This window comes from Cyprinodon tularosa, unplaced genomic scaffold, assembly GCF_016077235.1.
Source record: "Cyprinodon tularosa strain WSP-4 unplaced genomic scaffold, ASM1607723v1 ctg107, whole genome shotgun sequence".
Lineage (NCBI taxonomy): Eukaryota > Metazoa > Chordata > Actinopteri > Cyprinodontiformes > Cyprinodontidae > Cyprinodon > Cyprinodon tularosa.
The window spans coordinates 1,434,150-1,449,212 of NW_024037860.1; the positions used below are offsets into that span (position 1 = coordinate 1,434,150).

General features: G+C 39.0%; 1 protein-coding gene across 1 annotated transcript in view; it reads left to right on the forward strand.

Moving 5' to 3' along the window:
- Nucleotides 1-15,063, forward strand: part of rspo2 (R-spondin 2) — a 91,304-nt gene that overhangs the window by 45,171 nt on the left and 31,070 nt on the right. The window contains exons 3-4 of the mRNA XM_038288825.1: nt 8,068-8,211; nt 9,318-9,506. Coding sequence (XP_038144753.1) covers nt 8,068-8,211; nt 9,318-9,506 — 333 coding nt within the window. The remainder of the gene's footprint in view (nt 1-8,067; nt 8,212-9,317; nt 9,507-15,063) is intronic.

The following is a 15,063-nucleotide window of genomic DNA, read 5'->3' on the forward strand; positions in this document are numbered from 1 at the left end:
GATGCGCAGTCGTGTTTAGCACAATTCTTCACAATAGTTCTAGTTTAACACAAATCACCAGGGCCGTCACTAGGTTTGAGAGACATGGGTGGCTTAGCCCCTAGGTAAGATATTGCGCGCGCGTAGCGCGCGCCGAAATTTTTTCAGTGCACTTTCTAAGGCGCTGTCTATAAATTCATTATTTTAAGAGCAACATACCTGGGAAACACTTCCCTCACTAATGCTACTTCACCAACTAAACTACACCAGTTAAAATGTGCTAAATTACAAAGAGTAAATGGTAGGTGCCATGCATTACTGCATAAATGGAAGAAGGCAAGTGGTTCGCCACTCATCATAATGGAAACCTTCTACAGAAGACAGTTGTCTAACCAACAGACTCCCAACATCTTCATAAACCCTTAACCTGGCCATTCATCTTTCCCCATCTCCCCTGCACCCACAACCTGTCAGGAACCCCTGTCTGCTTTGCAATAACCCTGTTTCTGTGTGTGTGCTTGGTGTGTGTGTGTGACCTGGACTTTGGCATGTCTTTCTCTACACCTGGCACAGAGAGAAACACATATATGTGAGGAACTTAACAATAAATGCAGCATTATCTTTGATAGATTTCTGCTTAATCTAAAGTTTAACCACAAAATACAAGTTGCATAAATGGACAGTAGGCAATAGGCAATAGCATCATTGCAAAGAAGGATATCCTTGAGACTTTTTCACATCAGTCTGACAAAGTTTTAATGCAAATAAAGGAAGTATTTTTAAGTACAATGTATTAATGAAAACACAAAATCAACAGTATATGAAACGTACAACTTAGAACTATAGTCAACCCAAGGAAGCACTACCATATCACACAGTGTCGCCCTATCAGACTGGTGGCACATAGATATGGGAGAATTATCCTGCCATAATGCAAGAGCACATAACTTCAATTAGAGAAAAGAATTTCATCTTCTTGCACTCAAAACTTATAATGCTCACACTCAAAACATGCGCTCTCTCTCAAATATTTTCTCTTCTCTCAAAAATCTTTGTTTCTTCTCTCAGATTTAAACAGATATTTTCTATATTATCACAGATATTTTTTCCTCTCGCTTGCCTCCATCTCCGCTCTGCACGGGTCTCAGTTACGCTCTGCTTGCGGATTTGTTTTGCTCTCTCAGACTGCAGTTGGATCGTTGCCTAGCAACCTTTCCAGCCAATAGAACGACAGCCTCGGAAAAGGTGCGCTTGTTTAACCCTACGGAGTGTGCCTGTGCTACTACGCCACTTATAAAGCGTCAGCTGAAACTGCTATTTACAGTAGTTTTGTGGCTGATTGTTGTTTAGAAATAGAAAACCTGGTTTCATTTCTTAGTTTTGCCCTGGATTTTGTAGCGTTTGTGGACGCTACGTCGCTACTTGATCAAAACAATAACGTCGCTACAGGAAAGTTACTTGATAAATAAAGCAGCGACGCTACGGTCAAGCTACTTGAAAATGTAGTTAAACTAATAGCTTCGCTACATGTAGCGGCGCTACTGCCCATCACTGCTCCTGTGACAAAACTATTATAATGATGCTAGTAGGCTACAACAACATCGTGTTTTCCCACACCACTGACTTTGTTCACCATGGTAACGTAATTCCTACTGAATCAGACAAGCTATTAGGCCTATATTGTCTCTTTCCTCACTCCAGGTAAAGTGAAGAAAATGTAAACCGCTGACATCAAATGGCAAACTCACCGTATGTATCTGCACGCAACCATAACTTTCCTAATCAAGCTCGATGACTGTGTGGAGATTCAAAGGGCGCGCTGTTGCTGCACTGCACAGCTGCTATGGTCCAGTTGATGGCCGTGTACCACGTGACGTGACGCTGGACGCGGAGCCAATGAAGGAAATGAATATCCTAACGATATTAATAATTGTATAAATAATTGTGTTTGTAAATAAACTAACAGGAACTTATCTTCAGATTAACTTGCCTTCTTGGTGGCTCGTTTTCAGTGCTTTACTGCAATTGTTTGGGGTTATATGGAAAAAAAATCAATAAATAAAAAAATAACAATAAAAATCGCAAAATAATTATGGGGTGGCTAATACCAACGAAGGGATGACTTCAGCCACCCTAAAATAGGTCTAGCCACGTCCCTGCAAATCACCAAGCCTCAGCATTTTCCATTATGGCGTATTAAAAGCAAAACCTTAGGGGGGAAGAGTTTTGAGCCAACAGATGGCTATGAGAACTGTCTTCTCCACATGAATTATCGTGTAGAGGGTTGAGAGTAAGACTAGTTTTAAAATTTTCTTTTTCAGACTGTATTAAGGACCCATAACAGCTGTTTAAACGCAAATGTTTCTCCAGTGTGAGAAACTGAATAATCTGCCTCGCCACACTATGGCAGATTTCAAAGCTTAGCTGCTCCAAGTACATACTTCTCTGATATCGATTGCCAATATGCCAATGAAGTGTATTAAGGTGAGTGCACCACAGGTGAGTGTCAGGGTATATTTTGATCAAAGGCCATAGCCTCACACTAAGCTGGTTGCAAGGACAGCAGGGATAAAAGAAGTGACTTGAAGAAGACTCAATTGGCTGTATACACTGACAGCTCTCTTCTCATCAACTCCTTCACTTTAAAGCTTCTTGTTTCTTGTTCTTAATCCAAACTAGAGTGTATTTCCACCACAGTCTGGCAAAGGGAAAGCACAGTTGCTTTTAGCAATTGAGCTTTGTCAAGGGACATCTAATCATCACAGCTTTTCTAACCGCTCTTTCCTTTGCCAGTCAGTAGAATGGCTTTGTAAAGCCAAGCCATACAGACGGTAGCATACACACTACCGCATGCATGCTAACAGTAGCCAGAAAGAGACTAACTGTTACTTTTATCTCACTTAAAAAAATGAAATGTTTAAACTGGAGCCTGTGTGCCTGAATGTCTATGTGAGCTTTAAACTGTGTAAGTATGCATGGGTGCTAGAGCTGGCTGAGCATAAATAAGTGGAGGTGGGTATAACACAGACTGTAGGGGGAGGCTAGAAGGACTGCCGACACATCTGTCATCCGTAATCTCCCTCTGGAAGGTCTTGATTGGCAGGAACACCACTTTGCCTCACCTATTGCTGTTTTAGGAAGAGGTGAAGCAACCAAGTGGAAATAAAAAAGAGTCGGGAAGAAAATGGCAGCTTTAACCTTTGCTGTGAACCTCTCCCAACTCCAATCTTACATGACATGGCTAGTTGGAAGACGGAAAGCCAGACAGCTTCCATGTCTTGCCAGACCTATAGCCCTTAGATTAGGTCAGGGCTGTTCAACTTAGGTTAGAGGTCACAGTTGGAATAATAGGCTTATTTGCAATGTAAGCCATCTTGCTGTAATGGTCTAAGACTGGTAAAGTCTTTATTGGGCAAAACAGTTTGAGTCGAAAACTGTTCAATAGCAAAATAGCTGAATTTAAAGAACTTTTAAAATCAAAATAAAAAAAATCATTCTTTATTTACAGAGTTTACAGATATGTTCCAATGAATACCCAACCTAATGCAGTGGTATAGGAGAAAAATAAGTGGACAAGTTATGTGAGCGCTCTCTCTTACAGAGCAAGCAATGAATATAAATGATAAATACAACTTTTTTGCAAGACTAAATAATTTATTGACAAAAATATTCAACTTTCATTTAACTTTTTCCAACAAATCTGTTTAGCTAAGCTATTAAAATTAGCTAAAAAACTCAGAAAAAGGCAATAATTAATCAAGTCAACTACACCTCAGAAAAAGGAAAAAAAATAAAAATACAGAAACCAATTTGTAAGTGTAAAGGGGTAAAGATTAAACTCTAAAAGTTCCATAATTTACTCTTAAAGTGTTTAAATGATATTATGATGATGAAATGATAAAATGCAAAGATTTATTTCCATCATATTTACATCCTGCTTTGTATTAGCAGGAAAGAATAGCGACTTTGTACATGCGTGATTCATTTATCATACTGATATGGAGTGGGTCTTCTCTCTGCCTTGATTGGCTTATGCTATGAGGTTACTATAAGGCTGGCCATTACTTAGAGCTTGGGAATAAGGTAAAGTTGAGTCGCCAAGTTACTCCAACAAGGCTGAAGGTTTCTTTCTGGAGGTGTAAGCGGCCATCTGCTGAGGGCGACTGGGGTTCAAGGAGAAAGAAGCAGAGATACAAAAAGGCAGCCCCATACAGGAGACACAGCCAGGCAGACAAGCTCCGAGCCAGCTCATGTCAGATCCAGGCAGTCACATTTAAAGAAACAGGACTACAGTGGAAAACAGGCTGATCTTGAACATCTATAAACAAAGGTGTTGATGGCAGCAGCACAGCTGATATTTCTCTCCAGGATGGTGTCACAGCCAAACAGGAACAGACGAGGCAAAGCTAGTATGAGAAAAAGCAGAGAGAGCAGAACGTTAGAGATTTAACTAACAGATTCTGCAGATTGGGAGAATAGAGATAGAATGAAGCAGAATGATGAAATAGGGGTCCCTATGTCATCCAGAAGTCTAAGCCTATAGCAGCATAACTATAGATAGATAGATAGATAGATAGATAGATAGATAGATAGATAGATAGATAGATAGATAGATAGATAGATAGATAGATAGATAGATGATTGAAGGACGGATAGATAGATAGATAGATAGATAGATAGATAGATAGATAGATAGATAGATAGATAGATAGATAGATAGATAGATAGATAGATAGATAGATAGATAGATAGATAGATAGATAGATAGATAGATAGATAGATAGATAGATAGATAGATAGATAGATAGATAGATAGATAGATAGATAGATAGACTGAGCCCCTCTAACTGTGAGCTATTTGGCCATTTAAGTCTTTACATGTGAAGCCTTAAATATATTACAGCACAGTTAACCTGGAACAAGGTTAATGCGTTGTACCAATTCAATATCTGTCTAAACACAGTGAATATTTATGTTAAATGATTAACTTATTGCTTATGGAGATCTGAGTCTGCTAAATAACATGAATTGGCCAAAGCTGAGAAATGTCTTTAAGTGTCCTTGATAGAACTAATGGGTTCTTGGTACAGACCACCCAGTGAGTCTTTTTATTAGCTTTAGATTCACTTGCAAGCTCAAGAAAGACACAAAAAGAAAAAGTAAAACCTGACACTCTGGACTTGCATTGCAACGGGTGAAAGCGTCACTGTCAACAGCTTCATTGACATCTTTTGCAGTTCTTCTAACTGGTCATAAGGCTTTTCCACTTGCGCCCATAATATAATAACTCATAGTAAGAACCGGGCTGAGAGATAATTAAGATAATAGATTTAAGTCTCAGGAACAGGAGCCCTTCACCGGGTGTAGTCACCTCATTATTTCTCATTAGTCATCCTATATTACCTAAAGGAAGATTTTATAGTTAAGGCCTGAGCTTAATCCCATCAGGGTAATTAACCTGCTTTCCTATATCTGTTTCTAGCACTACTTTACATGGAGCTTCAAGTGATTTGTGCAGGATCTTCGCTCTGTAATCAAAATAGTTCTTTAGCTAATAGGTGGACTCAGCTATCTACCAAACCATTCCCATAATCTCTGTTCATCCAATGTTCCTCTATCTTTGCTGTATCAGGTTGCCTTTGCATGTACTTTCATCAATCTTACAAGCATTTACAATGCTCTCCGTTTACATTGGAGATATAAAGGCAAAAGTCACCCTTCAATCAAAACTCTGATAAATGCTATAATTGTAGGAAGGATTAAACGTTTTACACAGCTCTGTTAGTGACGTTTGCCTACAATAACCAAGATCTGCACAACAAGCTCAAAGCATAAGAGCTCTGCCAGATGTTCTTTGTATCCTGCATTTTTTTTTTAGAATTTGCATTAGAGCTACTCTCTCAGGTGATGACAAGCCTGTGAAGTCTATGATATGTTGTAAATAGAAAAGAACACGTTGAGCTTTTCAGTTTGCAATGCATTAACTCAATCACTGTGTTGCAGTTAGGCTGTACCGACTACCAGTTTGGCACACTTGTGTAATCGGGATAAAGGTGCACTTTGTTCCTCACACAATTGAAAAAAATTCAGCTGCATTTCTTTCTAAACCACTTCTAAAATCTGTCTCATTCAGCTCAAATTAAGTCTTATTCAGTTGAGAAAATCTTACGAAATCTATTTAGTAAATCTTGTCACAGATTTTCCAATGGATTTAGGTCTGAAGACCATGATTTTATCTAAAAACTTGGCTAAATGGTTAGTTATTGTGCCTCCACTGTTTGTTCCAATAACTGCCTTGAATTTTGGCCCTTTTCAATTTCTTATCAACTTAAATCAGCTTCCAGGTAACTCCTGAGTAAAAGTATACACAGCATGATGCTGTCCCTGCCGTGTTTCAGAGTAAGGATAACATAGATCAAGTGATATTGAATGTTCCTTCCTTTCGCTTTCCCAATAATATTTCCTAATGGAGCTCATAACACTGGATTTTATTTAGAGGTTTTAGAGCAGAGGGGTTTCAAAACAGAAATGCTTGACAATTTTTACAAGGTAAAAAAAGCTGAACATGTTATGATCAATCATTAAGGCTCGTAGGGTTCTGAATTAAGATTACAGAACAAGAGAGAAGAAAAAAACACCTAAGAATTGTATTAGGTGTTTAAATTGGTAGTGTAGAATGTAAGGTAGGATGAAAACTACAGAAGGATGATTTATGGTCAGGGCAGCCATGTTTTCCAGAGCAAAGCTTTGCTGTAGCGTGGGCCTATCTCTAATCATACCTTATTGGTATGTGTGTGATTGTGAAACGTGCGTGTTCATAGTTTGTTTAGACTGGTCGGGAAAGCGTGAGACCAGAGTGAGTGGGCAGAGGCCATACTTTAGGGTTCAAAGTGAAGCGGGGAGGGACCCCCTCGTTTTGCAGGAATGTCGTGGAGGAGGCCTGATGGTTAGCTAGAGATGGTGTAATTAAGGGGTGTGATTGTGAGAACCTTCCCTTCCCCAAGGGTCACAGATAAAAGAGCAGCCGTTATTCTCTGTCTGTCTCATATCTGAAAAAAAAAATCACACAGTTTGAAGATTGTATTTTAAGGAGTGCACAGGTCTATGCGTTGTGAACAATCAGAACAAATTATGCCAATCTACCTGGAAGCCCCTGTGCAACAAGTGGAAGCTGGTTTTTTTAGGTTTGAGATTGTGAGTATTGGTCCACAGGGCTACACAGAGTTTCTGAGAAGAAACATAAATTAGACAGCTCTGGGAGGCTCCTTCTAATCATGTGGGGCTGTGCGTCGCCCTGTTGGTTTGGTTGTTGTAATTTGGCTCCGCTTGACGTGTCATTTGCAGGGACCTTGATGACACATTACCGTGCCTTTCTTCGCAAGAATTGCTCTGTGCGACATGCAAGTCGACAGGGCGTGGCGTGAGACACAGAGTTTGCAGTTGTGTTTGCCTTGAAACCCTTCTGTATTTACTTAGCAAGATGTTGTCTTCTGTCTTTGCTGCTCTTCAGTCACGAACCCACATTCTTCTTCTTCTTCAAAGCTTAAGCCAAAACCTGAGGGACCCCAAACCACCCCTGTGATCTCAACCCATCATTCAGAGTTTAATGAAAAGCTGACTCTCCAATAATCTTTTGGTTATGGAAAAAGATACAGATATGAACAGTTGGGAGACATAAGATAACATTACAGACACAGTCATTCCTTTTGCAGCACCCAGTAGTTAAAACATGTGAGCTGGTGCGTTTGCCAATGTAGTTTTGGATGAACCTGTAGGTAGAGTTTAGCTTCTCTCCGTTTCGCACCCTTTCTGCTGTTCTGCTCTTTTTTTGGTTTTACACTTTTGATTTACTATATTTGAGCAAAAACAGGAATGTATGGAACAAAGGAGCTGATGTCAAAAACACTACGGTGATTCTCCCAAGTAAAATTAATCAAAAATCATTGACTGTTTTATTTTTGAATTAGCGAGGCTACAATTCCTTCTACAATAGTTTTTTCCCCGAAGATATAGCTCTGAATCAACTCCACATGAGCGGATTGCTAAGACCCAAATTACTTTTCCTATTTTTTCTCTTTCTTCCTCCAGGGTGCAGGATAGACAACTGCGAGTCCTGCTTCAGCAAAGACTTCTGTACCAAGTGCAAATCTGGTTTTTACCTACACAAAGGGCGCTGTTTTGATAAGTGCCCCGAGGGTTTTGCCCCACTGGAAGACACAATGGAGTGTGGAGGTACGTAAAATAAAACAAAACAAAACAAAAAATGTTTTAAATTGATATTTACATTCATAAACATCATATAGAATAACTATTCATATTACGCATAGCTGCCATTTCTTGTGAATTAGGCTTACAGATAAGAAATCCTTCACAGAAAAACAGAATAGATTTATATCAAAATAATGTCTTTTACATGAGCAAACACAGCAATAGAAAAATGGCCGACTAAAGACTTGTCCAGTCATTGGGAAAGAAGTCTGTTTTAAAACTTGTTAATGGAAAATTGAATGAAAACAAAAAAGCATGGTGGGAAAAGATCTTCAGGCAGAATTGATAACCACAGCCCTGCTTGGAGAGAAAAGCTAATTTTAGAAAGCATGAACAGCAACTTTAGAGCCAATATGAAGAAACTTATCCAGGATCTGAGATAGAGGACTCACTTTCCTGCTTATATTTGGTGAAAATGTCCAGACTTACTTACCTTGTCTAAAATGAAACGGAGGATGAGCAGAGGACTCAAGTATTGTCAGGTCCAGTCTAAAATTTTCCCATGGATGATTTTAGAAACCATGCCATTTTTAAAACCATAGAACCTGTTTATGCTGATTTTATCTTGCAGCAGAAAGTAACACCTGGCCTGAACCCCACATAAAAATTTTTACACATTGTCAAAATGGAAGATAAGAGACATCAGATAAACGATGCAGAGGAGCCTGAGGCTGCAATTATAGCAACCTGGGCTTCCTGCCATATTGATTCAATATTTAAGCAAAAAGGAAGTACTAGTACTAAGTGCTAATACATGGATATGTATTTTAGTTGACTGACATTTTCACATAAAAAGTACTCAGCTTTTTGTTCTTGTGTACGATTCTAACTGTAGAGGAACATAATCTGGAGTTTCCATTACCTGTAGATTATAATCGCAAAAATGAGCATCTACTAACTGCTCTACAGCTAACATTCTATCTCTAAAAAATAAATTCTCTATATATAAATTTGTCATAGCATCCCAGTAAAGCTGCCCTAACCAGTGAGAAAGCTTGATCTATGAGCTGCCTCTGTAGAACAATTCTCTGATTTCATTGCACGTCGATGTTTCTGTTTAACCCGTGCAGAGGGCTGCGAGGTGGGGCAGTGGAGTGAGTGGGGAGCCTGCACCAGGAGAAACAAAACCTGTGGCTATAAGTGGGGTCTGGAGACCCGAACGAGGTACATCGTCAAGAAACCTCCCAAGGACACAATACCGTGTCCCACCATTGCTGAGTCCAGGATGTGCAAAATGGCCATGAGACACTGCAGGAGAGGTAAGGATGGTATAGGGACATCTGTCGATGAGAACACTTATTCTAGCAAAGCATCCCCATTCGACTATCAACTGTGTCATGTAACCCTCACACTCATGCTATGTTTTCTTTGTGTGACTGATTTAGTCTCACAGTGGTCCTACCCTGCATGAAATATCAGCATTTTTCCAAAGCACTCCTTGTTCTAGGCAGCTCTTTTGCCCGGGGCATATTTCCCACCACGCTCTTCCATCTCCCCTCATCTCCTTTGTGGAATCCTTGAAAGTACAAGCTGCAGGTTTTCTCAATGGTCGTGTCTGTTTCCTCCTGTCAGCTTGAGAGATTTCTGTGGTGTGCAGAGCATGTATGTCAGACCATTATATGAGAAGTTGATGGAATTTCGCCATGCACATACAGCTAAAGGGATTTTTTTTTTCTTCAAAGCATAAACCATTTCTCTTAGATGCTCCAGATAAACCATTTGGGGATGATGGTCCGAGTTAGCGGTGCTTTTAAAATAAATGTCTTTTTCCTTAATATACTTTACAATCTCTCATAAAATCGGAATTAGGAAGGGCCAAGTGTAAATATTTAATATACCAAATAAGGAAGCAATTATGGTGGCAGATATCCGCCAGTCTGTCAAAGAAGTAGAAAAAAAACATATTCTAACTTTCAGGAATTTTCTCCATTTTTGGAAGGAAGTGCCGAATGGGAGGGTTACTTAGTGAAGTGGTGAAAGAGTAAATAAACTTGAAATAAAGCCTGATAGTTTCTGAAATTGCAGTGCTGCAAGGGCTGCTGACGGGGTTGGAAACTGTGATCCCATGGCACATTTAGTACTTAATGTCCCATCTTGTTTGTCAGAGAATTTCTTGCCAAGCTCCATGCACCTCCTTATGATTCTGGCATGAGTACTTGACCTTTTTGGGGAAACTTTATGACCCTCCTAAATTAACATTTTACAATGTTATGCACAGAACGCAAGTTACTGTTTCATGTTGATGTAATTCCTGATTGCAAAAACTGCCTAGAAACCAACAGAATTCTTAAATTCATAGCTCCTATTCATTTTAATTGTATTTAAAACCTCACCTTGCAGTTCTTTATCCAGAGGCTGCATTCCATCTCGGAGATGGGCTGTGTGTAAAAGTGTCATTACATATGAATCTGAGGATTTTTCCGGTATGTGAAGTGCTGTGGTGGCCTGTTAAATAAAGGCAGCAGTTCATTCTTTGGCATGTGTTGATAATTCCACACTCCTGATGAAAAATCGCAACTTGGCAAAAGTCAGTTTAATACAACACTTCAAATAAATAGAAGGAGAAATTTGAGTTCTTGAGGTTGAACGGGTGGAGGAACACTTTGGCCCAATGGTGTTGTATTGGACATCTGATCGTACACCTTCACGTGATCACTTTGAGGTGGTGCTAATCAAGGATAATTAGGTAAAAGGGAGGCCACTGTGTATAATGTAGTTATTTCAAGGTTGAATGAAGAGAGGATACTAAGAAGGGGGACGTATTACGTGGTTTTTGCTTAAAGGTGCTTACACCCTTTGAATAATTTTGTATTTTGTCAGGTTAGAATCAAACATTTCAAATTAATACTTGGATTTATTTTGTAAAACATCATAAAACACGGAGTTGGAAGCATTATGCTGAGTTGAATGTAAGCAAAAAGAAGAGACCTGAGGCTGGGGTGGAGGATGAATTCACAAAAGTATTACTAACTTAAAGGTACAGTCAAGGAAATGCATTAAAGCATGGTTTGGAGTTAGAATTGCCAAGGTAAAATCCAAACCTTCTTCTCTCCCTACCCCATTTCAGTCAAATTAAGCTGTTTTGAATAGTAGAATAGGCCACTACTCTAGCATCTAAAGTCTTAAAGCTGTAACTGCAGCACATTTTGTTTTTTATTACCATTTTGATGTTGAGGCTGAAAACAAATGGAGGCCAAACTTTTTAGATTTGCATCTTTAAGCATTTAATAACAATGCATCACTTTTCTTTCACTACCACTCAAACACAGTGGGGGGTGTGGTTGTGACATCACAAAACGTAAGAAAGTTCAGCGTATTGAAAACATATTTGCTACGTACCATACAAGGCATAACACAGAGCGATTCTTTGGGTTGGAAAAAATAGGATAAATTAGGAGAAGCCATTTATTTGGAATAAAACAGATTCAAACCTTAAAGGAATAGTACACCCAAAACATGATTAGCCTTCATTTTCTACTCACCTCCATGCTGAACAACACTCTGGAGTACTTTTTTGATATCTCAAATGCATCTGGAGATCTGGGAGGCTTCTTGCTGTCTGCTGACATTCAAATAATGGAGGTCCATGGCGCCCGAGACAGAAAGGTCCATAAAAGTCCACAAAAACGTGTCAATATTCCTCCATACTGCTCGTCCAATGTAATCCAAGTGTCCTGAGTGGGTAGCATCCAGAATTTACTCGAAACGAAGTCATTTAGAATGTTTTTAGAGCATAAACAGTAGTGTATAGGATTTCCTAATAGCGCCCCCATGCGCGCTCACGATTCTACGGAAGCCGGCAGACCAAACCGGAAGGAAGTGCGCATTCAGCGTCTGGTCTGCCGATAATGCAAGCGTAGAAGAAGAAATGTGCTGTTTACCTGTGCAAAGAAAGAAACAACGAAAGAAAAATGTCTGAGGACTTCAGTGTTGAGGAAGAGCATGAGTTCTTTGCCGAGCTGAATGCGCTGGTTTGGTCTGCCGGCTTCCGTAGAATCGTGAGCGCGCATGGGGGCGCTATTAGGAAATCCTATACACTACTGTTTAGGCTCTAAAACGTTCTAAATGACTTCGTTTCGAGTAAATTCTGGATGCTACCCACTCAGGACACTTGGATTACATTGGACGAGCAGTATGGAGGAATATTGACAAGTTTTTGTGGACTTTTGTGGACCTTTCTGTCTCGGGCGCCATAGACCTCCATTATTTGAATGTCAGCAGACAGCAAGAAGCCTCCCAGATCTCCAGATGCATTTGAGATATCAAAAAAGTACTCCAGAGTGTTGTTCAGCATGGAGGTGAGTAGAAAATGAAGGCTAATCATGTTTTGGGTGTACTATTCCTTTAACATAAACTGTCAGAGCTAAATGAAATGTGTTATCATTTTTGGATCTCCCAAAATGATCAGAAGGACTTTTGATTATTGACTTTCTGATCAAGTTCGCTTTATATAGACCTTATAATAAGAGGAAACTCGAGAGGTGTAACTGAAGCCTAGATGATATCAGGACGAGAAGCCTTTTCACAGTTAGTATCATGTAAACCGTGTCTGATGTGATCCGTGCGTTCTGCAGCTCGGCGTACCCTCGCATATCACTCATGCTGCAGGGATTTATTTAATGCTTTCTGTCTGTGTTTGGCTGAACAACAGAAATACTTTAACCAAACTTGTCACGTTCAGCTTGAATAAACCCATACCTTTGGGTTGCTCAGTATTTCTAAACGGGTTTTATAGTCGTACAACTGACCTTTATGTTTGACACTTCAGATATTTAGTGCTTTTTTTACCCGCGCTGAAGCCAAATGAGTCTGGTCTTTTGGCCACACAGCCTGCCTGTCTGTTTAGCACTGTACCCTTGGGATACAGATTAAAAAGCTCATCTTTACTCTGGATCACTGCTAAACAAGTTGAAAACAATAGAGAGACTTTATTAATAGCTGCTCTCGTCCTATCAGCATTGATAGATTGGGTGCTTCACTCTCTCTCTCATGAGCTGAAGGAAAGAGGCCAATAACACTGCCACTCTCTTAGCTCCTCGTATGGACGGCTTCACAGAAATCCCCACAGACATTTCCAAGCAACTCAACTCATCTATATATATATATATATATATATATATATATATATATATATATATATATATATATATATATATATATATATATATATATATATATATATATATATATATATATATTTATATATACTTTTCATCTTGCCGACTGACAATTTCTGCCACGTTTTAGAATCAATGTAATCTTTAATTAAACAATTAAAATCTCTGATTTCAGATTTCAGCTATAAAAGTTGATCTGATTTCTGTCAGCTTCTAGTCCTGCCTGCGAAGTTTGTAGGTAAAAATTGGATTTGTTTTAGAGCCTTGCTTTTGCAGCAAGAACCACATACACACATACATATGCTCTCTTTCATCTTTATTGACATGAAGACTGTCTCAGATCTCACCTCCTTTCCTAGGCGGTTTACCATTACCTTCTCGGATGTAGAGAGTACTTAACGGATCAAGTGCACCCTTGCTCCTTTTTTAAAGGTATCGTGGAGGATTTTTGCGATTTTTTGAAAAGACCTGCCCTCTCCATTTAAATAAAATGCACATGCGCAACCCTGTACCTGTCCCCGAGGGGGAACGCCTATTAAATGCCTGAGAGAGCATACACAATGCCATTTCTCCTCTTGTACACTCTGTTTAAAAGTTGCTGTTTGCATCACTCATACAAGCTTACTTTCCAAAAGAAGATTTTCAATTTTTCCACTATGTCAGACTCACCACCGGTAAGTAAAAATGGGGACGAGCATGTAGGACGGCCTTACGTAAACATATCACTAAAACATATAACCAGAAGGATTCACAATTAGGAAGACCACTTATTTTGATGATCCCACTGGAAAAAGAACATCCTCCACTATACCTTTAAGTCTGTTTCTTTCTTCTTGAACACTAAGTTGGCCTTAGAAGATTGATCATACTAACTCTGGTACTGATGGAGGTTGACGTAAAAGTCAATGACGTAAAAGTAAATGTCTATTGCAACATCCTTATCCTGCAGGATCAAATAATAAGACCCAATGCAAGCAGCCATGTTTCCTCAGATAAAATTTTTTACCAATAGGTCTGTTGAAACTCATACAGTAACATAGGGTTCTTGTATTGTCTGCGTTTGAATTTCTTTGCAGCTTATTTTTAAGGCTTTCCCTAAAAAACTTGTAAGATGGTCGTCATTACACAAAAGATTTTAAAAAAATATGATGTATGTAGTCAAATGTTGACATCGAGTCCGTCTGATGAGACCAATTTCCTGTCTTACCTTAAGAGAATTAAAAATGGACATAGCTGTTAAAGCCTAAAGAACTTACCTTATTAATTTATGATTAGTTTTTAAACTAAAGGTACGTTGTTCTTTCAGGGACATAAATTACTTTAATCAGGAATATTGTGGTGTTTATTTATAGGCTGAAGCATAATAAACTTTGAGTTGTGGTCTGGGATTGATTGTAAATTCACACAATAATATATTTGTCATCAAACACAATAAAAATGACATTTCTGTTCACACAAGTCCCTTTTACCCAACACAAAAACAGAACTTTTACAGTATGCAGTTTGAAACCATATTTATAGCATTGTAAATTTTCGAATTGATAACCAAAACACACTAAAGACCTGACTTTCCAGAGCAGTGCAGTTCAATGCAATTTATACTTAAAAATCTGCCATTGACTGCAGGGCTAAACCCACAAAGACTCACAAACACTGTGCTGACCTCATGGAAAGAAATAGGCAATGAGGAAAGAGGAAA